At 49.2% G+C, this 25663-nt stretch overlaps 1 protein-coding gene across 1 annotated transcript in view; it reads left to right on the top strand.

The window, feature by feature from the left end:
* ERICH6B (glutamate rich 6B) overlaps positions 1-25663 on the top strand; it is a 70337-nt gene that overhangs the window by 6264 nt on the left and 38410 nt on the right. The window contains exons 2-5 of the mRNA XM_086717549.1: positions 1261-1312; positions 12173-12555; positions 18211-18256; positions 21929-22104. Coding sequence (XP_086573675.1) covers positions 12234-12555; positions 18211-18256; positions 21929-22104 — 544 coding nt within the window. The 5' untranslated portion in view covers positions 1261-1312; positions 12173-12233. The remainder of the gene's footprint in view (positions 1-1260; positions 1313-12172; positions 12556-18210; positions 18257-21928; positions 22105-25663) is intronic.

Below are 25663 nucleotides of genomic sequence, written 5' to 3'. Positions count from 1 at the left end.
GGGTGGCGCAGTCGGTTAAGCGTCCGACTTCAGCCAGGTCACGATCTCGCGGTCCGTGAGTTCGAGCCCCGCGTCGGGCTCTGGGCTGATGGCTCGGAGCCTGGAGCCTGTTTCCGATTCTGTGTCTCCCTCTCTCTCTGCCCCTCGCCCGTTCATGCTCTGTCTCTCTCTGTCCCAAAAATAAATAAACGTTGGAAAAAAAAATTACTTTAAAAGACTGCCTCTGAAGAATAGATTATCAGAAAGCAAGGGCCAAAGCACAGAGGTAGCTGTAGGAGATGGCGGTCTACACAAGGGTGAGCACAACGGTCGTGGACAGAAGAATGGATTCGGGACACTTCTTGGAAGACAGTGCCAAGAGGACTTAATGATTGGTTAACGGACTTGGGAGGGCGGAAGAGGGAGGAATCAGGGATGACTCGGAATGTCTACCTCTGAGCAAGTACGTGAATTATACCAGGTTCCCAAACTTTCTCCGTCCGTGGCACCTTTAGCGCCTCAGTGAATTTTTCCTGTTGCCCCCCTCCACCAAAAGAAATACAGGTTTCATTTATCAGTTATATCCAAATAACTGGATAAATATTGCGTTGTGTCTTTATGTCACATATTTATGTCACAACTTCCTCCAGAAACTGAAAGAAAAAATAATGCCTTTATTTCATTTTTGAATGGCCATGATGACTCTCTAACAGAATGTGTGTGCCCACTGGGCACTGAGTGACTTCAATCTTGGAATCATTAGACACAGCCACCCTCCTTTTCTACTGCACACTGCTTTTTCCATGGTCCTTGCTTTTCATCTCAAAGACAGCCAAAAACCCCGCTTTGCAAAATATGCCATCATTAAAAGGGATGGAGCATAATCAAAAATTAGGTATGCATACAATATCCAGCAGATGTCGAGCTGTTCTCTTCAAAAATTTAAAATCTACTGCAGTTTCCCTGGGAGTTCTCTGCAATTCCCAGGGACTGTCCATGCTCGGAGTGGTCAAGCCATTTTGTCCCATGGGTGGGGGGGGGGGATGGAAAGGGAGGTGGTTGGAGGGAGGGCTGCTTGGGTTTGATTTCCACGGTGAACATTCGAGGAGAGCTACTGACCAAGGAAGGTTAATGAAGAAACACACTGTACCACAAAAGTAAACTATGCCATATTTAGCATAGGAAAAAATATCCATTTTCCAGTATTCTTAGGGAAGGAGGTTTTCTCCGGCTAATTTTCTGAGTAACTAAGAGCTAACCAGAAAGTTTTTTTTCTTTCAGCTGTTCTTATTGAAAACTGTCTTGGCTTGGATTGAGTTCACTCCCTGACATTGTAAGTACTGAGCCATGAGCATGGTTGAACATAACTGCATTGTTCTGGGTCCTGAAGGCCGCATGGCCATGATTGCCGATAATTCTTACTGCCCTCCCTGTTAGACACACTGTGATCCCAGAAACAGCAATATCAAATGGATCTTCACAAAATGGATTTTGTTTTCCTACAGTAACTTTTAAAAAAATGTGTATTCATTTTTGAGAGAGAGACATCTGCGTGAGCAAGGGAGGGGCAGAGAGTGAGGGGACGGAAGATCCGAAGCGGGCTCTGTGCTGACAGCTGCGAGCCCCACACAGGGCTCAAACTCACAGACCATGAGATCATGACCTGAGCCAAAGTTGGACAGTCAACTGGCTGAGCCACCCAGGTGCCCCTTCCGTAGTAACTTCTAAAAGCATTGCCTTTCCCATCAAGAACACCGCATCAGATAATACCTAGATGTGACCACCAATGAGCAATATAAAGGCAAGATTAAAACGTCTTATCCACAAATTCCGTAATCCAGAAAAAGCTCTGAAAACTGAAAACTTTGAGAAATTTGTGGCAAACTCCTCTGGCCACAAAGCCTGAACTGCTAGAACTCGGTTCAAAGCAAAATCCAACCTAAACTGATGTGGGGCGACTAACCGTTTCTGTTTATCCCACCTGTTGTGAAAATGTCCATGTTTTGCTATAGAAATACTAATGAGACTCACTGCAGGCTCCTGCCCCCTCACCCCCGCAGGGCTGATGTGTATTTAGGATACAGTCACCGTAAGGACAGCCTAAATCAGCAACAAACCTGAAAGCCACAACGCACCTGGCCCTAAGGGTTTGACTAAGGGACGGTCTTTGGAAACACAGGGCCGGAAGGAAGGAACCTAGAGCGCTTCTAGGCCAATCCACTGACATTACAAATGAGACAGGAAGCCTAGACACAAGTGGGAGAACGTATTCAAAATCACATATCCAGTTTGGAGCTCAGCCAAGATAGTGCTATTCCTCCCGCCGTTGCTGCCTACGGCCCCATCAGGCACGCAGCCTCCGCATGGGCTCCCATGAGCCGAGAAGGCAGGTCCCCCGGCACATCGGAAGTGTCGACGGGCCAAGCCAGAAATACGCTTCTACTGAGATCCTAAATTGAACTAGCTGAAAATGAATATGTCATCTGTTGTAACGTGTCTCAATAACCCCACTCTGTTTCTCATGACATCAGAGATTGGAGGGAGGTCAATGCAAAGGCCTTCTATATGACTCTCAAAAATCACTCCAGAAAACTTTTAACTGGGGATGCCTTTCCATCTAAATGAACTTCCCTGTAGCAAATAGAAACTCTAAATATTATTATTTTTTTATTCTTTTAAGTAATTGCCATTAGGGCCTCTCCGTATTTAAGGGAATCGCTAAGAATTTGAGTTGTCAAGACCAAAAAGATGAAATACCTTTCTCGTCTCTTTGCGGTATGGTTTAGACTTGGAATTGGACAGACCTAGTGTGGGGGATCACAAATACGGCGCCGAGTAGCTGTGTCCTAAGGCCAATTAGAACCTCTGGGAGCCCTGGTTTTCTAAGCTGAAAAATGGGATAATAACACTTTACCTGACTTTTGTGACTCTTTAAATTTTAAACAATGGAGGCGCCTGGGTGACTCAGTCGGTTAAGTGTCCAACTTCGACTCAGGTCATGATCTCACAGTTCATGGGTTTGAGCCCTACATTGGGCTCTGTGCTGGCAGCTCAGAGCCTGAGCCTGCTTTGGCTTTGGAGTCTCTGTCTCCCTCTCTCTCTCTCTCTCTGCTCCTCCCCCACTTGTGCTCTGTCTCTCTTTCTCATTTAAAAAAAAATTTGTTTAGTTTTAAATAATGCAAAATGCCTTATTCTGTCCTAGGCACTTAGGAGATGCTCAGTAAAACCCCACTTCCCCGGCCTCCCTCATCTCACCCTGTTTTATCACAGAGAATGATTGTTTAACCTGGGATGGGGAGGTGGGTGCTGAGCACTGAAGCCAGTGCCCCGAGAAGTGCAGTCCTCCAAAGAATACAGTCTCTCAACCCGCATGATAGTCCACTCGGGGAAAGAACATTCCTCTGCAATGGCACACCTGTGTCCAAATCCTAGTTTGGCAACATTTCACTTGTCTGACCTTAACCAAGTCATTTGATTTCTCTGAACCTGAGTGTTGTCTGTAAAACGGAGATAATCGTGTTTGTCGCTCAAGGACGCCGTGACGAACAAATTCAATCAGGCACGTTTACTGGTTTGGCAACTCAAAGCATTATACAAATCTTTGGAGCATAGAGAAGCTGAAGAGTAGTACCCCAGATCTAGAAACGGGAGAACATTGTCCCGATTTAAACAAAAGGAGAAGAGAAGGCAGATGTGGCCAGTTATATCCCAGTGAGTTTGATACTGATGCTGGGCACAATTCTAGGGCATTTCCTGTAAGGGTTCGGGAGCACTTTGGAGAGGTGAGCAGCACGGATTCCTGGAGAACAAGTCACGTGGGACAGGACTTCACCTGCCATCCCTCAGAAAAGTGGGGAGATCTTGAGGGAGGGGAAGTCCCAGGGAGCCAAAGAGGAGGGGCCCAAAAAGTAGAGAGAAAAGTGGCTTCAGAGAGACAAGAAGCAGAAGGTCGCCTCCAGGAACACAGCGGGAGGGGCCTCGTGAGTCAAGGGGAGGGGCTCAGAGAGCCAAAGGGAGGAGCCTCTGGGAGCTGAGCCCCTCAGAGAGCAGAGAGGGAGGAGCCTCGATGGCCAGGTCCTGCCAGCTGTCCAGAGGACAAGCTTTGTTCTTTAAGACCTTCTCATTTTTTTTTCAGCCAAAAATGTTTGTGGTAAGAGCCTCTTTCTCCCACTTCACTTCCTTTTTGAATTCTTTTTTTTTTTTTTCAATGTTTTTTTATTTATTTTTGGGACAGAGCGAGACAGAGCATGAACGGGGGAGGGGCAGAGAGAGAGGGAGACACAGAATCGGAAACAGGCTCCGGGCTCTGAGCCATCAGCCCAGAGCCCGACGCGGGGCTCGAACTCACGGACCGCGAGATCGTGACCTGGCTGAAGTCGGACGCTTAACCGACTGCGCCACCCAGGCGCCCCATCCTTTTTGATGCTCAGGAAAAAAAACAATTTCCTGCAAACTACTTTTTGTCGCTGTGACCCTCTAAAGATTGTGAACCCTTCTGTTTCCCTTAAACCCTGAGCCCCATTTCCTCCTCTGTAAAGAGGGATGATGGCGCCTGCATTGGGGGTTGTTGCGGGAGGCTAAGGGGACCCCGCACGGGGGCTGACTGGAAATGCTCATCCCCTTCCCCCAGCCTCTCCTGGCAGAGCAGACTTGGCTGGTGGCCTTGCGGCTCTCTGGTTTGACATTTGTATCGCTGCTTTGGATGAAGACACACATACTAGGAAGCTGGGAGAGTTAAGAAATGACTGGCAGTCAGTCCCATAAAAGGTTATTGGGAGGAGTTATGCTGGAGAAAACGTGAAGGGCTGATGAGACAGAAAAGGGATACACCTCCTGGAGGGGAGCTCTGCACACACTGACAGAGCTGAGGGTTAAGTGTCCTCAGACCCACCACACTCCGTTGGAGAGATCACTGCCTTCACACGGGGCCCGGGCCCCGGACAGGCAGGGATCAGGATTTTCACACCTCCATTCCATAAATATGTATTATTTCCTACCAAGTGCTCGGCACGGTTCTAGGGCACTTGGCCAAATCAGTGAGTAAAACCAAGCTCCCTGCCCTCAAGGAATTCACATTCTAATGAGAGGAGAGAGACGATGCACATAATAAATGAATAAAGTGCTTAATATGTTAGAAAGTGATAAATGCTCTGGAAGAAAAAGGTAAAATGAGAGCAGGTTAGGGGACATCAAAAGTGCCAGAGTACCTGGGGAACGGGCCCCGGGGACAGTAGAGCAAAGGCCTCTGGTGGAACAGTGCCTGGCAATGTTAGGCTGAGGCCAGGATGGCAGGGGTGGAAGGAGGGAGAGAGCAGGAGGAGGCAGGTGGGAGAGGTGATGGGGAGCCTCTCGATGGCTGGGGCTTTCGATGCAAGATGCGAGCCATTGCAGGCTTTGGTGAGGAGGGGTGAGGTGACAGGACTTAGGTTTGGGTTTTTTTTTTTTTTTTAATTTTTATTTATTTATTTTAAGAGAGAGAAAAAAAAAAAATGCAAGCGTGGGAGGGCCAGAGAGAGAAAGAGGGAGACAGAGAATCCCAAGCAGGCTCCACGCTGTCAGCACAGAGCCAGAGGCGGGGCTCGAACTCACCAACCATGAGATCATGACCTGAGCTGAAATCAAGAGTCAGACGCTTAACCGACGGAGCCACCCAGACGCCCCAGGACTTCAGTTTTAAAAGCTGGCGACCTGTGGAAAAGACACCTGCTAGGAAGTGCCTGCAGTAGTCGAGGCAAGATGTGATGCTGGGCAGACCAGCGTGGGAACATGGGGCGCGTGAGGAGTGGGAGATCCTTTGAAGGAGGAGCCAGCCCGGCTTCCTGGTAGATGGGATGCAGGGTGAGGAAGAGAGAAGAAATGGCTCCACGGGCTCTGTCAGCACCTGAGGGGTCTGGGGAGGACGAGCAGGATCTGAGTTTGGGCACCAAGTCTGAGGTGTCTCTTAGATGTCTGAGCAGAGACGCCCAGAAGGGAGTTGGGGGTCCGAGCCTGGGGCCCTGGAGAAAGGTCTGACTGCCACCTCCAAACACTCCCAAGACTGTCACGGGGAAGGGGAGTGAGAAAAGTGAGGAGGGCTGGGATCCAAGATTCAGTCCAAGGGCTGCTGAATCGCAGCCACGTGAAAATGGGACGAGCGGCCTCAGAAAGGCTGTCCCGTGTTTGTAGATAACAACCTCATGAAATCATGGCTGAGAGTAGGAAAACAGACTGACCCGCTATGTGGGAGGTTCTGTCCTGGCAGACACAACCACCGCCATAAAATGCTTCCCCAGAAGGGTTCCAGCCTCCCAAGGATAGGGGAGCTCACTTGTGACAATACCCGTGGCCATCTTTGCCCCCAGGACCCCACCCTCACGACTTGGACTGAATCGTAGACAGACCCTCATCTCGAGACCCCTCCACTAGGCTGCGGTGGCTACCAGGGAGCAGGGAAGTGAGAGGCAATCTTTTTTAATTTTTTTTTTTCAATGTTTATTTATTTTTGGGACAGAGAGAGACAGAGCATGAACGGGGGAGGGGCAGAGAGAGAGGGAGACACAGAATCGGAAACAGGCTCCAGGCTCTGAGCCATCAGCCCAGAGCCCGACGCGGGGCTGGAACTCACGGACCGATAGATCGTGACCTGGCTGAAGTCGGACGCTTAACCGACTGCGCCACCCAGGCGCCCCGAGGCAATCTTTTTGTTTTCTCTCCCCGTGCCACAAACTAAATAAGACCTCAGAAGGGCGTGCACACACACACACACACACACACACACACACACACACTTTTACCTTCAGTGCTGGTTAGGAGTCAGCGTGCAATAACAACATAGGTCACATTTGTGACTGTCACTACTTATGCATACGTGTATTGCCTCATTGGATCTCCACAAGAGTTTGGGACCATTATTCTCCCCATTTTACAGATAAAGAAATTAAGTCACAGGAGAATGAAGAACTTCCCTCCAAGTCAGATGTAAGTGGCCCAGCCCGATTTAACCCCAGTTAACCTGGCCCCAGATCCTGACCACTGTGCCGTTCTGCTCTTTCGGAAGTTCGCTTCTCCCTGCTTCAGCTCTCCCTTTCCATTTTCACATAGTCCGCTCCTCTGCTGATTGTCTGAAGCGGTTCTGTCAGAAGCAGTGTTGCGTTATCGAGCAGAGACTGGTTAATCTACAAAGCTGCCCCCCCACCCCGCTGCTGGAGCCCAGGCCAGGGGGCAGGGCTGGACCGGAAGGGTCCATCAACGGGTGTGTGCAGGACCGTCAGTGAGGGGAGGTGCGGCAAGGGAGCCCCGGCTGGGGCAGGGAGCTGGGCACTGGGACCCAGGCCCCCGCCCCGAGCGACCCTGTGCAGGGACCAGAGGGCGCTTGGGCCTCCATTTTCCTTCCTTGTCAGAAAAGCCAGACCCTTCCTTCCTTTTGAGAATGCAAAGGCAGAGGATGGTGACGACAATAACTGGTGCCGACACACCAAGGGTCAAATGCGGTCCTTGGGCTTTTTCCCTGGAAACACACCAGTATTGATGTCCAGGGGGCAGAGGAGGACCCACGAGGATGCGTAAGGGGAGGATAGCCGTGCTGGCCACGCTGGCAAATCGTGTCCTTCTACGTCTTCCCATCCCCTCTCTGCCCAGAGCCATCATACTGGGCTGCATGAGCTGGACAAAGCGAATGTGCTCATCCTCACGGAGCAGCCTGTTTTCCCACCCCAAGGAACTTGTTCCCGCCCAGCTGCAGGTTCCTTGCATGCATTTGGTTTCCAAAGTGTGACGCCTTTCAGCAAGTCTGTAGAGCCATGGCCCCAGTGAGAGAGACAAAGAACATCTCAGGAGCAACACCACCGCCCCCGTCTTGGAAACCAGTGAGGAGACCCTACTAACTCCTTTCCCTAAAAAACCACAACCAGAACATGGAGCCCTTCTTTAGGTCATTCACCTGGAAACCAGAGGTTGCAATTATTCCTTGTGAGAGCAGTCATTTACAGAGGGGGTGCTCTGTTCTTTTTGTTACATTAGTTATGTCTTCCTCATGTATTTCAAACTAAGAATGTTTGGAGAGACTGGCCTCGACCCCTCAGAATGACAAATGGGATCGGAAAGGAAAGGAAAGGAAGGAAGGAAGGAAGGAAGGAAGGAAGGAAGGAAGGAAGAAAGAAAGAAAGAAAGAAGAAAGGAAAAGAAAAGAAAAGAAAAGAAAAGAAAAGAAAAGAAAAGAAAAGAAAAGAAAAGAAAAGAAAAATCACTATGGAAAAATCAGTTGGCCTCTCATTTGCAGTGCAGTGTGGAAGGGGTTATGTGGATACAAATCTCCAAGATTGTGGTCGAATGACCTCTGATACAAAGTTTTACCCCTCTTCGGTAAATAAGCGTATGTACATAATCAGTAAATATCCTTGGCAAAGTGCATTTATTAATACTTTTCTTTGCTCTTTCATTTATACATTCAACAGGTTATTACCGAGTGCCTATTATATGCCCAATCACCATGGTAGGTACGGGCGTCCAGTGTCGACCTGTGTAAACACGGCACCTGTCGCCACCAAACAGCCCATCTCTCCGTGGGGCCAGAAAGATGAAGCCAATGCTTGAGCAGGCAAAGTGTGAGAGATACCAGACCTTTTAGTGGATTGTGTATCTTTTGTTCTCCCAACTCCTGGTAGAGACAGCGAGCCATGGCTCTACTGTAAGGAAAACAACAGGGCCCATGGGAGGATGCACCCGCCCGGGAATCTGAGCAGACTGCAGGCAGTGGTGGGGACAGACGCAGAAGTGCAAGGCCCCATTCAGGGAAAGCAGCCTGAACTCAGCAGCACTATTTCCGTGTGGGAAAGCCAGCGCAGGGTTGCCCAACATTCCTATTTCCACGAGAAGCCGGAACTCTTGATTTTTTGTGAATTCTGCTCATTCTAAATATTCACTCTAAATTTAAAAAAAAAAAAAACTCTTGAAGCCGAATGACCTGTGTCTGCCATCTTGCTTTGATTGATGCAGCCATTCTGTGAAGCCAGTCTAAAGATTAAAGACCTATAATCAGCTGATTATAATTGGCTGTTATAAAGGGGATGTTTCTTGTTGTGACCACAGAAATTAAGCTGCAATCTGTCAGAAACCGGGGTCAAAATGAGTGCACATCTGAATCACAAGTCAAAACCAGGATGTTTTACCTCAGACGCCGGGTCTCGAGTTGCCAATTACTGTTCATTTCCACCTGACGGCTTTTCTTAGAAGTTTCCAGGAGAATTAAAGGGAGAATGTGAGGATGCAGCAGCCTGGGCCTTTTCACAAGGCCTGATGAGAAAATGGAAAGAAAAGATTCTTAAGCCTAAATGACAGGCTGCCTTTGGAAAATGCATTCTGGGCCGTCCGGGGGATGGGGCGATTCTGACCTTTTATCTCAAGCAGCTAAAAAAATAGGAAAGGTAGGAGATCCCTGAAGTGTTAAGCATGCCCTTGATGGAGTGGCTGGTGCTTACATATGTTCCTTCACCGCTCCCAGGATGAGGCCAGGCATCCCCGTCTCCAATTCCTCTCCTCTTACCCAGCCCCTTTCTTCTCCCTCTGGCTTAGGGAGCCAGGGCCAGGAGCGCATGGGGGTCGGAGGTGAACAGCGACAGTTAACTGACACGTTCAGCTTTTAAATCAAAGTAAGCCTGGGGAGGCTCCTTTAAAGCAGAAGAGTCTCCCGTAGACATCAGTGTGAGCCCCGAAGTTCTCCCACAGCTCACCCTTTGCCCCAAAGGCGATCTCCTCCACCCTGGTGTGTGTGATTTACATCCCACCTCCTCCAAAAGGCATCTGAGGTAGCCTAGGTGAGAAGACACGCAGGAAGATCACTGTATGAACCACAGAGCAGTGAGTGACGGAGGCAGGAGACTCTCTACTGTTTCTACGCTGTCTGGTAAATGGCCGCAAGAGCGCTCCCTTCTGGAGCCTTTGATCCTCTCGCGTTCCGTCACCACCCAGCCCAAAATGAGTAATAATGACTTCTAAAGCTCTCCACCCCCTGACTCTGCCCTTACTTTTTCTACCTTGTCCTCTCTCTGCAAGGTCAGTTTTCTGGGCCCCGGGTTGGTCTGCTTCCTCCCCACCCTCCCCAACCTTCTAAAATACCAATCTAGGGGCGCCTGGGTGGCGCAGTCGGTTAAGCGTCCGACTTCAGCCAGGTCACGATCTCGCGGTCCGTGAGTTCGAGCCCCGCGTCGGGCTCTGGGCTGATGGCTCAGAGCCTGGAGCCTGCTTCTGATTCTGTGTCTCCCTCTCTCTCTGCCCCTCCCCCGTTCATGCTCTGTCTCTCTCTGTCCCAAAAATAAATAAACGTTGAAAAAACAAAAAATTTTTTTTTTAAATAAAAAAAAATAAAATAAAATACCAATCTATCTATGAGGCCTGTCCTCTTCGCTGTCCCCAATCCTGCAATCCATTCCTTTGTAGGCTTACATTTTGTGAAGCTGTCTGTCAGAGGGCGGGTTGTCTGGAAACGGGTTCCCAGATGCGGACCGTTGAGGTGCAACCAGTAGAAATATAAGCCTGAGAAAGGGCGGGGAAGGACTGGTGGAGGGAATGGTCTTGTGGACCGGGCTGGGCAAGCCTGCCTGTCAAAGCTGACCTGCCTGAGTCGGCCTGACTTTCTTGGATGACTTCTGGAAGGCAGCTCTGCAGCCGAGGCAGTTCCTGAAAGACGGGGCGGCCGGAGGCTGTCTGTAGACCACAGTCTCCACAGCCGGCAGCAAGTCCTTTGAAAGGGGGTCTGGGTAGCACCCCCTCGGTTCTATCCCCAGGCTAATCCTATCAGAATCTGATCATCTAAGGGCTCTAGCAACCCTAAAAGTAGATAAACAAGCCCAAGGGCCCACTATGAATGTCTTTACACGTCACTCTTCCCATTTTGGGCGTCGTCGTGCACACACGTTAGCAAGTGATCCTGTGATCTCAGCGCTGGTTCCCGAAAACAGAGCTTCCTGGTCTAAGATCTGAAAGAAAGGTAGACTGAGATATTTATGCATTAAATCCCTAGAGCAAACAGGAAGGTTCTGGGCAGTTTGCTTCCTTCAGCTCATTCCATTGTGCAGAATGAATATTACCCTTTTTAAAACTTTGGGACACGCTGCTCTAGAGCCATCTATTCTTGCCCTTGACTTAGTCACCGGTCACATACTTATTGGATGTTTACCGAGCACCGGGCGTTAAGCTAACCACTGGAGGTAGAGCGGGGAACAGGTCACATAAGGTCACTGCCACTGAGACACAGCGTAGTAGAAAAGAAAGGCTGGACAAGCAAACACAGAAACATAATCAGAAACAGTGTAAGCGCTACAGGAGAGGCTAACGGGGTGGGAGAGGATGGACGGAATGGCAAGACAAAGACTTCACGGCTGCGTGCAAGCTGAGGCATAAAAATACCTGTTTGCTGAGTAAACTCACCGCGGGTGTGCCTTCCAGCCGAAGAGGCCATGCCTGTGGTGGCCGTGACCACGTGCCCAGCAGACCTCCAACTAGAAGGGCCTTTGCTGACCAAGGCCCGGCCACTGTGCCTGTAACCACCCTGCCTGTACCTCTCCCACTGCGCGTGTCTTTTTGTGTCTAGAAACCTGTTTGCATGACTCCTCTTCTCACCAGATTTCAAGCTCCTGCGAGCCATTCTCTTTTCTTGTTTTCCTGCTTATTTATTTTGAGAGGGAGAGAGCGAGCGAGAGGGGGAGGGGCAGAGAGAGGGAGAGAGAGAATCCCAAGCAGGCTCCACGCGGTCAGCGGAGAGCCCAACGCGGGGCTCCAACTCACGGACCGTGAGATCATGACCTGAGCTGAAATCCAGAGTCGGATGCTGAACCGACTGAGCCCCCCAGGTATCCCAACATCCTCTTCTTGATTATTGTGGTAACAAATATTTCTTGATGAATAACTAAGTCTCCTCTGATGACTGTACCATTAAACGCCGAATCACTCCTTCACTCTCCAGCCCTCCAGGCTCACTTCATATTGTGCAGTAATTGCAAAGGTGTTGCCTTCAGGTGTGATCTCTCCTACCCGTTCCTGGAGGGTAAAACCTCTGTTCCCCTTTTTGTGCCTTTTCACGGGCCGCTCTATACCGACGTGCACATTCAAAGGGCCACCCAAACACTACTGAATGAAATGAGCGAACACGAATGGATATAAATCAATATGCAGTAGCGATTACCGACTAATGGGATTTGATTCCTCTCTTGGTTACCAGGATGGCGAAGTGACCGCCTGCGGCTTGCTGCAGGGTTTCATCTACTTAATGCTGCCCCAACATGTCTGCTGAAGATGATCAGTCATCAAGACGAACATCACCCCTTCGCTCTGCCACAACGTCCCAGAATTCCACACAGACCATATCTTCGGAGGAGGAGATCGAGGAAGAAGAGTGTTCAGAGAAAGGCTATCTATTTCCTGAAGAGGAAGAGTATCTGGAAGAGGAGGAATATCTGGAGGAAGACGACTACCTGGAGGAGGAAAAGTTGCTGAAGGGGAAGGCGTACCTGTATGGAGAGGGGTATGCGAAGGCGGGAGAGCATCTACAGGAGGAAAAGGACCTGGAAGAAGAGTATCTGTTGGGAAAGTATCTGGAAGACGGTGAGTATCTGGATGAGGGAGAGTATCTGAAGGGAAAAGAGTAGGTGTGTGAAGAAGAGTATCTGGGACGGGTATGCGGAAGAGGGCCTTCTAAAAGATAGCAACTGGTGGGGCGCCTGGGTGGCTCAGTCGGTTGAGCGTCTGACTTCAGCTCAGCTCATGATCTCACGGTCTGTGAGTTCGAGCCCCACGTCGGGCTCTGTGCTGACAGCTTGGAGCCTGGAGCCTGCTTCCGATTCTGTGTCTCCCTCTCTCTCTGCTCATGTTCTGTCTCTGTCTCTCTCTCTCTCTCTTCGTCAAAAATAAATAAACATTTTTTTTAACAAAATTTTAAAAGATAGCAACTGTCATCCACCACCACGCCCAGGGAAAAAAGATCAAGCTTGAGATAGAGCCGAGGCTCAATCTGTCAATGCTGCCCTCAGTGCCAACGGGTAGGAACACTCATTCCTGACCACGTTCTCCCAATCTCAATAGCTGGGCCCCCAAGAACGGTGCCCACAGAGCAGAGAGGCTTAATGAAAATGAAGCACCTATTCATAAACAAAACGAGCAGAATATAGCCCGTAACTTGTATCTTTTGCTTACTGCACAAATAACACGTATCTATTGTGGACGTTAGGGAAACTGTATACGAGCGAAACGAAGAAAGCAAAAATCCCTCCCATCCAGAGGGGAATAATCACTTTCCCACTTTGGTTATACCCTCACCAGGCTTTATAAAGTGTTTGTAACCTACTTTTTTAAGGTACATTTATTTATATATTTATATGTTGCAATCACACATAAATATATACTTCTAGGAATATCATTTCATGTTATTAAATTTTCTCCAAATCATTTTAATAGCTGCATTGCACTGGATTGTATTTGCAAGCCGTAATATTTTCAATCGATTCCCTACTATTATTAATCATTCATTTCTACTCATTACGTTTGTTTTCCAAACGGCATTTTGAGAAACATCCTTAGAGCTCAATTTTATCAATGACCTCCAATTACTTCCTAGAATACATCCCACAATCTGTTGCTAGGTCAACAGACACTAGTATGCTTCTCAGGGTACCCAGTAGGTCCCCGGAAGGCATCATCTTACTCTGCCGGTGAGTATTTAACTCTGGAGTGATTTCTCTCATCCTGGGGCTGACACTTTTCCAACACGGTTCCCGCAACTGGCACCTGTTCCTTAAACTGGGCTTTATTATTTGGCCCTGGCCTCCCTGTGCCGTTGCTGGCAGCGGCTGATACGCACTTTCTCGCGGGCCTGCGCGGGGCCTTCCCTTGCTGACGTGACTGCTTGGCCTTATATATCCAACCACGTTCAGAAAGCTAAACATCCAGGTCTTCTGCATCATCTTACTGTTGACCTAGAAATAGAACTACATTATTTTTCTGGATCTGGTTCCGTTACCCACTGCAAGCACCTCAGGCAGCTTGATTTTGTGTTTTGTGTTTTTTGTTTTCTGGGTTTTGTTTTTGTTTTTTTGGTTTCTTGTTTGTTTGTTTGGGTTTTGTTTTTTTTTTTTTTTTTTTGGCAGCTTCAATTTTTAAATCCCAGTCTGATTACACACAGCCTGCATCCAAAACCTGGGTGTTCTCAGCAGCCACACGGGCATTTTTGCCTTTACATCCCCCTTCACCAAATCAGATGCCTCATCCTAGATTCCTGCTACCCCCGAAGAAATTTAGTTAGGGCACTGGAGAGATAATTCTCTATTGCTGGGAAACTCTCTTTTGTGTGTGCCTCTCTCCCTCTCGGAATCCTAATATCCCTGCTGTTCAAGTACCAGGTGTAATTCCAGGATTGAAAAATAGCATTCAGACCATTTCTTTTGCACAGTATGAATCAAGCATTCTTAACATGTTCCCTGTATGCACTGGGCCTTTGTAAATACATTACCCACTGGAGTAGGACAAATACAATGTTGTCAAGTGAATGGAACTGTGTATAAAGCAAAAGCTTTGAAAATAAATGCCCTGCTAGCAAAATTTGGAGAGGCACTGCAAAACTGTAGAGGAATGTTAAGTGCCTTGAAAGGCACATGGAAGAATGTTTTGGTCTATGAAAACCCAGGGTACCACGCCAGGCTACACAAAACAGGTTACATTAAAAAGGGTCTACAACAGGATTTGGAACTTTTCAAAAGAATTTACATCAATATTTCCTTATGTGGAATATTCTACCAATACCTTTAAGATATAAATTGGCTTAGCCCTTGGCACAAGAATGCCTTCCAGACCCATAGCAAATGCTCGGTAAATGCAAATTGAATCAAGCTTAATGTCGTTTGTTTCATAAAGTCAAACACACACGCACGCGTATGCACATACACACACATGCACACACCAGCATTTGTCCTTTAAGATATTTTTATAAATTAATTGGCACCTATAAAATGAGCCCTGGAAATGGCAAAACAGGCTCCCCTCTCTTAGGCTGATGGATTAATTACTAGAGACTAGTGCTGGAGCACTATGTTGAGAAAGATTCTGAGGTCCCATTTCATCCAAGAGGATGGAGAAGCCAGCGTGCCATTTATTTGTCTATCTGGTGGTAGATGTGAGTCTATCACAAAGAACACCGTCTTGTTCCTCTCTCAGGAGCTTAATTGCCTAGGCTGGCATGTCAGATCTCTCCCACTTATTAGTGCGTGAACTTGGGCAAGTCACTGAAGCCCTCTGTGTGCTGGTTTTCTTATCAATTAGGAATAACAACAGACATACCTTATAGGATATCTGTGAAGATTAAAGGGATTAAATCATGTAAAGCATTATGAACTCTGCCGGGCACATAGCATCGGAAGCCTAGGCAAGTGTTAGCTCCTTTGACTATTACTATTCGTGTATTGTGTTATGTTCCATGACTCTCCTACCATTGACTTGTGAAGGGTAATTTATACTCTCCCCACCACACACCCCACCCACTCAGCTTGTGAAGTGGACTTAACAAAAAGAGAAGATGCAATGGATTGGGGTGTGGGAGGGATCTGTGCCCCCACAGATGCCCCCACAAATGCGGCATCATTTGCCACCGAATAATCAATAGCTCCGTGTGACTGATCTACCCAAGAGGTTCCACGCAGGTTTCATAAACCGTGGGTGTCCACGCTGCAGGTGTGATGTCAGGGTCAGATGATTCAGCACATGGTGGGGACTTTGACCTTGGGCATATCACTTAACTTTCTCTAAGTTTCAGTTTGCCTGTACGTAAAACTACCTTTCTTCACAGTGTGGTTGCAAAATGTAAGTGAAAAAGTATATCTGAAAATGCTTTGAAAGCTCTCCCACCTCCATTGTGAGGTGCAAAAATGCTCTTCTGATCTCACGTGGGCGGAAGGTGCTAGAAGGAAGTGCCATCTATGTTACTATCATGCCATCGTAGAACAAGAAACTGTTCCATAATGAGGCCCCTTTTGGTTTTTTTAGAACCCCAGAACTTCCTGAAGATGCATTCTGCTCAGTGGTAAATAATACCGTAGAGCTGTCGCAGTATTTTAATTTTGACTCATAATGTTTTTGCCCAATTGTATTTTGATACGCGTAATCTGCCAGATTTGATTTTCTTTACCCTCACTGCCCCCACCCTCTCTCCCACAGCTCCAGATGCCGTTTGGCCCACATGCTATTATCATTCAGTGGCCATTTCCAGTTAAGAGTTGCCCCAACAACCCTTTCCAGCAGGGTACCCAGCAGTTTTCTGTGTACTGAAGGAGAAAGGTTTGCAATATATTGATAAGGCAGGGACGGGAGAGCCAGCCAATTTGTCAGGCAGGAAACTTCACAGATGGTGACGGAGCTTTGCAACCAGCCTGCCTTGAGTTGGAACTGGTGAGGGAGTTGCTGAGCCCCAAGGCCAGTCGCTCACAGCCTCCACTCTGCTCCGGAACAAACAGCATCACTTTCTGTACGTGTCTCTCTATGTGTCTTGCCCAAGGTCAGGAGCGCAGCGCAGTGGCATCGGCGTGTGTTGTATATTTCACGATCTTTGTCCCCTTAAATTCTCCCAGCCATTATTTGTCCCCACTTTGCAAATGCAGAACCTGGAGTCAGAGAGAGGGTAGGTGACTACTCCACGGTCACGGGAAGCCATTAAAGGAACCAGGACAGGCTCCCAAGGCTTCTCTTCTCTTCCTCTTGTAATCACCTCTGTCTTTTCTCCTTTCCTTCCTCCTTTCATTCTTTGTTTTGGCTTTTTAATAACTTATGTGCATATTTTAATTTTAGGAGAATGGCATTAAAAAAAATAAAATCTACTTTTGTTTATCTATTTGTTTGTTTGCTTTTGAGAGAGAGAAAGCACACAAGCGAGGGAGAGAGAGAGAGAATCCCAACCAGGCACCATGCTCAGTGCAGCCGCCAAGGCGGGACTCGATCCCACGACCTGAGATCAAGACCTGAGCTGAAATCAAGAGTCAGGTGCTCGACCGACTGAGCCACTCAGGCGCCCCTTGCTTCTGTTCATTTTTTTAATTGAAAACTTGAAAAGCAGAGAGCAGCAAAACATTGTCCACTCTACCAACATTCAAATATAAATAGAGCTGATTCACTTTTCAGTGATTCTTATTCTGTCCTTCCACTCTTATTTCTTCTATATTTGGTGGAGGCGGTGCTCCTTGTTTTGTAGTTCGTTTGTTTTCACTGTTTTAAACATACGGCACGTGCAACTTTGTATTTTACTTTGTAACCCTGTCGTGACTTGAACATTCGCCCATGTCGTTTGGTTTTTGCAGACATCATTTTAACATCCAAGTAATATTCCTCAATAATACTCTGTCTCATGGGTAAACTGTGGGTAAGGAAAAGTGTTGAACATCGAAGTTCCAGACTTCAAATTCTGGTTCTTATCTCTTTCCTCCTTCCATTCTACCGGTCTCTATTATGAGAATTGGTGGCATATTTTATCCCAGTTGTGCACGAAATTCCTAACGTATCATTCCAGGCAAATGGGTAATTAAATGACACAAACAGCCTCTTTGACATTAAAACTCAATTGTAAAATATTTATATTTTAATATTAAAATATTAACATGTATATTAATTAATCTTTATGTTATGTTTAATACTCGGATTAAAATATTAATATTCTGAACCCCAGTTACCTCTTCTGTACAGATAGCCTTCACCTCGGGACAGAAGGAGGCCTGTCTGATAACCTGAAGATTAACAAAGCAAACTTGAATTTCCAAAATCCATGCTTTCATGAACATTATCTTCTTGAGTTCTCCTTGACTTTATGAAATTTAACCTTGTAATTTCTAAAGGAAACCATTAAGAGAGACAATACTAATGACAAGTAAAAATAGAAAAATTCTACAAATCGGGGCCTCTCCACCCCAAACCCAGCATCACATACTTGACAGCACTTTTTTTTTAATGTTTTATTTATTTTTAAGACAGAGACAGAGCATGAGCGGGGAGGGGCAGAGAGAGAGGGAGACACAGAATCCGAAGCAGGCTCCAGGCTCTGAGCTGTCAGCACTGAGTCCGACACGGGGCTCGAACTCACGAACTGTGAGATCATGACCTGAGCCGGAGTCGGACGCTCAACCGACTGAGCCACCCGGGCGCCCCGACCACACATTTTTAAATAAGAAAAAAAAAAAAAAAAAAGACGCCTTCTTTTTTTTCAATATTGTCCTGTTCTTTTTCCAATAGAATTCAATATGATGTATTCATGGAAAAGCCTGCCTATCCTTACAAGGTAACAGTTTTCTTTTTGGATAAATCAGATGGAAATTCGTGCTTAGGGATGCTGCTTCGGGAGCCTTTGCGTCCCGAAGCCAGGGAGTAGGGGGGTGGGGTGGCGGTGCAGGGGACAGGCCCCCTGGAGAAGGAGGGGTTGCAGTGGAGGGACGGGGGTCTTGGGGAGTCACACAGAAAGGACCTCCCACCACTGCCTTCTGCCACTCGGCCACTCACAGGGTGAGGGACAGTTCCCAAGGTCCGATTCCTGGACACCCAGCACTACAGAGAGGAAAGGGCAGGAGCCATCTGAGTCGCAGACAAGGTCTCAACCTGGGAGAGGTGGCAAGGGGCTTGCGGCCGTGCTCACCGTAAACACAATGCCCAAAAGAGAGTTGCCATCTGCCTCGTTCAGGCATGTAAATGCCTCCTTCTATGCGCTCAGCTCTGCAGAAACCAAGGTGGGGGGTACCCCCGACTTCCCACTCACAGGCCTAGTCCTTGTGTCTCCTCCCCAACAATCCCTCCCCAAAGGATGATGGGGGGGGGGGGCGGGGGGACATTTGTGTCCACCGGTGAAGTGGGTTGGCATTAGATACAAAGAAAGCACGAGGCCAGTTCGGTTATGGTGAGACACAGGAATGAGACCCCTGCTGCTCCGCATTCGGAGCCCACAGGTTGCAACTTGAGGGCTACCCCTCAGCCCCGCGAGCCCGCCGGGTCCTGCGCTCCAGGCTGCACACTGCGGGAGGCTGAGCACTGTGGGTCTGACGGCCTCGCCTCCACTGAAGCAACACCTCAAAGGGAGGGGCTCTTCCGAGGCCCCTTCACCTCCATTGCTGACACCCACAGCGTGTTAAGCAATGTGGCAGGGACCACTGGAAAGGCTGTGACTGGAACAGGGACTCGAGCACCAGGCTGCTTGGGTTTGAATGTCAGCGGCTCCACCCAGCCCGCTGTGTGCCCCAGGGCAGCCACGTAATCTCCTGCGGCCCCAGACTCTTCCTTCATAAAATGGGGACAGTAAGAATTTCAGCCGTATGAGGCTGTGGTCGGGATAAAAGGAGTAGTAACTCACAAGGCTCCCTGAGGGGGCGCCTGGGTGGCGCAGTCGGTTAAGCGTCCGACTTCAGCCAGGTCATGATCTCGCGGTCCGTGAGTTCGAGCCCCGCGTCGGGCTCCGGGCTGATGGCTCGGAGCCTGGAGCCTGCTTCCGATTCTGTGTCTCCCTCTCTCTCTGCCCCTGCTCTCTCTGCCCCTGCTCTCTCTGCCCCTGCCCCATTCATGCTCTGTCTCTCTCTCTCTCTCAAAAATAAATAAAACGTTAAAAAAAAAATTTAAAAAAAAAAGGGCTCCCTGAGAACCGTGCCTAGTGCACACGACGTGTTCACTAAGCGCTGTGGCTCGTTGTCATTCCTGGCCTGCTCCCCAGGAGCCACCGCATGGAAACTTAGCACGCCTGCGACAAGAGTCAGGATTCCTGGTCAGCTTTGACCTAAACGTATGCACCCTTCCAGCCCTTTATTCATATTCCAGCTGAGTGGCTTTCCTGTCACCGAGGAGTGCATGAGGATCGGAGGGGCCCTGGGGCCTCACCTGTGTCTGTCACACGCTTTTTGGCTTGGCTCCCAGAGTCCAGGTCTGGGCCATGGGTGCTCAGAGAGCCCCTGGCTTTTCCTGGCACAAGGTTGCTGAGACACTGAAACTGTGCAAACCACTTCAGGCAGGACGTGTTACACTCATATGTGTTTGTTAAGGCAGGGGGTGGGAAAAGGAAGCAGGTTCAGGTGCAGCAGCGTTTCGTGGGTCCCTGATAAACAGGAAGGCTCCCTCTCCCACTTCTACACGCATGCCCTGAAGGTCCCCCACCCCGAGCACACCAGGCCCCTCCCCCACTCTGAAACAGCTGACCACGCAGGCCTGCAACCATCCACGCTCCCCAGGATCCAGGATCCATGGCTCTTCCTGAACCCTTCCACTGCAGACGGGGCAGGGAGCTGGCGTTTGGCTCAGGAGGCCAGAACCCCAGCCCCGCCTCCACAGGTGCCCCAGAGACCCTGCACCGTCCCAGCCCAAGGCAGGTGTGGCAGGGAGGACGTTGAGTAAATGTACATGGCGATGGCAATGGCCAGATAGGGCCACTATTACCTTAAGTATAACGCCCTCATCGTGTTTGGCTGCTTTGACTTCTCAGAGTCCTTTCATGGGGACTTGCATTACCTCTCGGGGTCACCAGGGAGTGAGACAGGACAGGCATCATCCTGCTAAAAAGATAAAGCCCAGGAGAGTCTCCTGATCTGGCCTTGAGGCCCGGAACAGGGCAAGGGTTGACACTTGCCTGAAGAGCTTACCTATGTCCACTAGTTCTCGATCCCTGTGGTCACCTGATCTAGGATCTGCCATCTTGCCACTTGACCCCACTGCTCCTTTTTAATGGCGCATCCTGAGAACACAGCCACTTTGCCCTAGCCGCAGGCTGGCACAGACCCAGGCCTTCCCACGGGTCCCTTGGAAGCGAAACGAGATCTGTCTGTAGCTCCCACAGGCACTGAGCCTCCCAGATACGGCAAGTGGCCTCCTCCCCTCTCCCTCAACCTCTTCACCCCCCAGCCTCAGAATGCAGCCCCCTCCCTGTCCCCCTCTGCGTAGGGGAACCCTGACCCACACAGGGAACAGGCCTGTCGCGGAAGGGCCACCGAACCCAGTAAGAACCTTCTGGGACCTTACCTCCCCAGTAAGAACAACGGCAGCCAAGACCACATTGCCCACTCTCGTCTCATCCCCACCGGTGGGGACCTATGAGGGAGGTATGATTATCAGAAAGGTGCAGAAGCCGAAGCACAGAGAAGTTAAGTAGGTTACCCAAAGTTACTCCACAATCGTGCAAGAGCCAAGATTTAAGCTCGGGTCGTTTGGCACCGAAGTCCGCGCTTTGTCTACCAACCCCAGTCGCCACCCATTTGGGTTGGCGTTGTCCCTCACGCTTGTCTCTGCCATTCGACCGGTTTACATGAGGTGACCTCAGGGCTGAAATACCCCCAAAGACCCCCAAAATTATGGGCTTTTGTTCCCACTTAAAAGCCAGAGATTCCCGAGGAAGAACACAGCTGTGGTGTTTTGGGGTTGCCCCTTTTGATACTAAGCTGTCAAATAGCAGGATCTCTGCCTCACAGCCACTGCTCTGTCATCAGGCCCTGTGGAAACCTTTCTCCATAATGGCGGTATCTGTGGTGGGCAGACTAGAGGGGACAGGCCTCAGGGCTTGATTTTAGCTGCAGCATCTACTTTGGTATTTTTTTCCACTCTTTCTGAGGCAGCAGTGAGGCAGAAAGGGCCACTGAAATGGGCAGGGTCATAACGAGGAAGGACAGAGAACGTTCTGCAACACTAGAGTGTCAGTAATGGAAGCCTGGCCCACTGGCCTTTGAAGGCATCCGTAGAGACTTCTACTCCAAACGAAGCAGCAGTTGGTGACGTGGGGCTACGCCGCCCAGAATGGCTCATGGGCCTATTTACCACCATCTACAAGCTGGTCCCTCTCAACCTGCGACATCCACCATCTGGGACGGGCAGAGTCTGCAGGAGACGGAGAGTAGCACCCCACCCCCACTTTCCCAGCAGGCCATAGAACCCGGTGCCTGACCGGACCCCTGTGTGGAAGTTGACCCGCCCCTGTGCTCCCTTCTGACAGGGAACCCGCTCGGGGGACCACCTTCCACGCCGCCCCTCCTTTCGTCTCTGAATTGTCCCACCGGTCTCCATACCATGATGCGATGCCTTCCACATCCTCCGTGCAGCAAGATGGAGAACTTCTGGCCTGGCATGACGAGAGCACGCAGACAGAATGGATCTATGAGAGCAAGTTGGGTAAGGGGAGCTGCCCCCCGCTGGCCGTCACACAGGGGGCTGGAGGGGGCATGCATTCCGTGCGTGCGAAAGAGCGGGGCTCCCGCATTGCCTCTCATGCTGATGACAGATCTTTCTTCCCGTGCCATTCGATATGGTACTTTAGGGAAAAAGTTAAACTCCTCTACTAGCCCTGCCACCCCCATCCTCCAGCCCAGAACCCCCCTCAGAGAAAGAGCATCAGCAAAATGCTAAAACAAATACCTTTTTCAATCTTCCCCTCTCTTTTCATTAGCCTTCCTGTTCCCGTTCTACATGAACACAGGCCCTATTTCCCTCGGGGACACAGGCCATTACCTTCCCAGATTACAGACTGGTTCCTCGGGGTGATGGGCTGTATCCGGATGATCACGTGGACAGTGGCAAATGGGATTCTGTCTCAGCAGGCAGGCAAAGCCAGCCCGGATTCAGAACCAGCCAAAATCATCGGCAGCGTGAACTTTTGTAGCCACCACCTGGAGACACTCCAGAGACAGTTTGGCAAGATTGCGTTGAGAATCTTAATCCTCTCCCCAGTTAAGCCCAAAGTCCCCTCACTCTAGGATCCTGGGACGGAACACTGAATAGCATTTCTTGCCGTTATTAATAATTTAAATCCCGCCTTCGTGAGATTGATCCGTCACGGGTCCACAGATTCATTTCACATCTGTAGTCATGGCAGCGGTAAATTAGATTCCCCCATCACCCCCCCCCCCTTCCCTGCCTGCATCCGTGCCTGCTATATTTTGCAGCTCAAATGTGGTTAAATGAAATTAAGAGCCCGAAACCCTATGAGGGAGGGGGGAGAGGCAGAGGGCAGGGCCACGCAGGCCAGGAGCCCAGTGGCGCGGGCAGCCCAGGCGGGATGAAGAGTATGTTATGGGCTAAATCAGTTCGTGTGGGACTTCGGTCAGCACGTGAGCTCCGAGGGAGCCCTGCGAACTGGAACCATTTCAAAGTCAATAAGCATGACAGCTGGGGAGAATCTGAGCATTTATCTAAATATTCATAAGCAGGATTCTTAAAGCCATTTACTGGGTAATAGCCTGTAAAGGGCCAGTGCTAAGCTTGAAAGGGTGTGGGAGGGAAGAAAGAAGATAGAAGAAGGCAGGGGGGAGGGAAGGGGGGCACCAAAGCCTGTCCTTACAGCTGTGGACCCACCTCCAGAGAGAGAGAGCCTCCTGCCGTCATTGTTTTATCTGACGTGTTCATTCATGATCCTTTCGGTCCCTAAGCTTAATTTACAGAGCTACTCATGTCTGTGTCTAATTTAGGTCTGAAGCACTCTGCATATTTGGTCTGTAGGGGCACGTTTTGCAGCTAAGTGTCTTTTTAACACTGAGTTCCTTACAGCCAGCATATGTTTGGTGTTTATTAAAAGTCTAGCCACCCACGGGAAGTGCCTGCTGATCAAATATTGTGACATGGGTGGCTTGGGCCAAAGATGTGCTCTGGGTTGGAGGCTCTAAGCCAGGACCAGGGACACACCCAGGTTCCTGCATTTACGTGAAGGGGTGGTGCCCACAGCAGAGGTTGAAACACAAGGGACAGCAGGCAATTCTCTAAAATTTGTGGAGGTTTTTCTTTCCCCTTCTGCCTTGGATTTGCAAGCCATCCTTTGGAGAGCACGGCTAACCGTTGGGCCAAACGTGCCTATAATATCTACATGATTATGTCTGGGCAATGGGATGGGGCAGACAGATGGCAAAGATACTTCCTTCTGAAGTGAAAGAGTTGTAAGAGAAAGTGACGGCGTGTAGGAAAAAACCAGGAAGTACGGAGGTCCAGGAAGGTGCAAGGGCTCAAACCCACGTCAAGAGGAGAGAGAGGAAAGTGACACAGGGAAAATGATGCGTGGGTGACGGGATGGGGCCCATGCCATGAAGGAAAGCCAGTCCTTCTGCGGCTGGAGTACAGAACACTAAGGACTCCCAAGGAGGCAAGACACAAAAAAGAATCTGCTTTCAGCCCGGGGCAGGAGCCAGCCACCCACTTGTTGGAGAAACACAGACATTCAAGGCAAAAACAAGCCAAAACGCTGGCTGTGTAGGGCTGAGGGCCAGTGGGAACAGCAGAGGTGAGAGCAGGCATCGATAATGCGATTCCTCCAGGTCCGGGACTGTGCATCCCTGTCCCAGATTTCCTGTAAAGATGCAGACTTCCAGCCTTATCAGGATCCCTGTCTGCATTCTTAACAACATCCCCAGAGGATTCATAGGCACAGGAATATTGGAGAACCAGAGAACCTCAAGTGGAGGATAAATTTCACGGGGGCTAGGTTCCTCTTTTTAAAGCATTGGTAAGTTATGGGATTGTTCAACCCCCGCGGGCCAGAAACAGCATTTTACATGGCAAGGCCCTTCTCAACAAATAAGACTTTGAACCGAATATGGAGGGAAAACACCCAGATAAATCCTTGAAACCTATTACTATGGAGAGTGGCAGTCTGATAATGAAGGAATGCTAACGGCACAAGAAATGCCTCATGATGTATATCAGGAAGTGTTCCGAGGGAGGACCAGAAAGGCTATTGATGGCCTCAGGTGTCTACCTATCCACGCACAGAGCAGGATCGTAAAGAACTGCAGAATTTCTAACACAGAGCATTATGCCCATGGCTGTAAAACTCCTCAAGACTTAGTGCCTGGCACATAGTAAGCCTGTGTGAGTATACTGTAAATATTTGTTCAATACTTGCAAAATTGTTGTTGAATCCTCACCTGACTCAGGACCGGATATGGTGATAGGAGGGTGTATCCCACTCCCCAAAAAAGTCTTGGTAGGAAGGGGGCTCCGTATAGAAAGATGCATATACAAAGAGATACTGTCCGTATAGGAATGTGGGTGGGGATAAACAGAGGGAGGAAGGGCTGTCAGCGGAATTTACTTCAAGCCACCTGGCCGGATGGAGAAGACGGTTGGAGAACTCTCCAAAGTGCAGACCAGTGCCGTTTCCTCCGGTAGACTCAGATTTTGAAAGATCACACGCAGAGGCTAAAAAGATGAGAAGGTTACCTGTGATAAAGGTAGGAAAATGGCTGAAACTTAAGAATAGGGCCAGGAGGGGCGCCTGGGTGGCGCAGTCGGTTAAGCGTCCGACTTCAGCCAGGTCACGATCTCGCGGTCCGTGAGTTCGAGCCCCGCGTCGGGCTCTGGGCTGATGGCTCGGAGCCTGGAGCCTGTTTCCGATTCTGTGTCTCCCTCTCTCTCTGCCCCTCGCCCGTTCATGCTCTGTCTCTCTCTGTCCCAAAAATAAATAAACGTTGAAAAAAAAAAATTAAAAAAAAAAAAAAAAAAAAAAAAGAATAGGGCCAGGAGAGCTGAAGCCCAGGACAAACTTATTCTTCCCAAAAAGTCATTGTTGCCACCATCCCCCTCACCACCACCATCATCATCATTATCATGCAGGCAGCCACAAAAAAAGAGGGTCCTTTTATTTTTTTTTTTTTTAATTTTTTTTTTCAACGTTTATTTATTTTTTGGGACAGAGAGAGACAGAGCATGAACGGGGGAGGGGCAGAGAGAGAGGGAGACACAGAAT

The sequence above is a fragment of the Puma concolor genome, chromosome A1 (assembly GCF_028749965.1).
Source record: "Puma concolor isolate L17-30 chromosome A1, mPumCon1.1.hap2, whole genome shotgun sequence".
NCBI lineage: Eukaryota > Metazoa > Chordata > Mammalia > Carnivora > Felidae > Puma > Puma concolor.
This window is presented reverse-complemented; position numbering and strand designations above follow the sequence as displayed.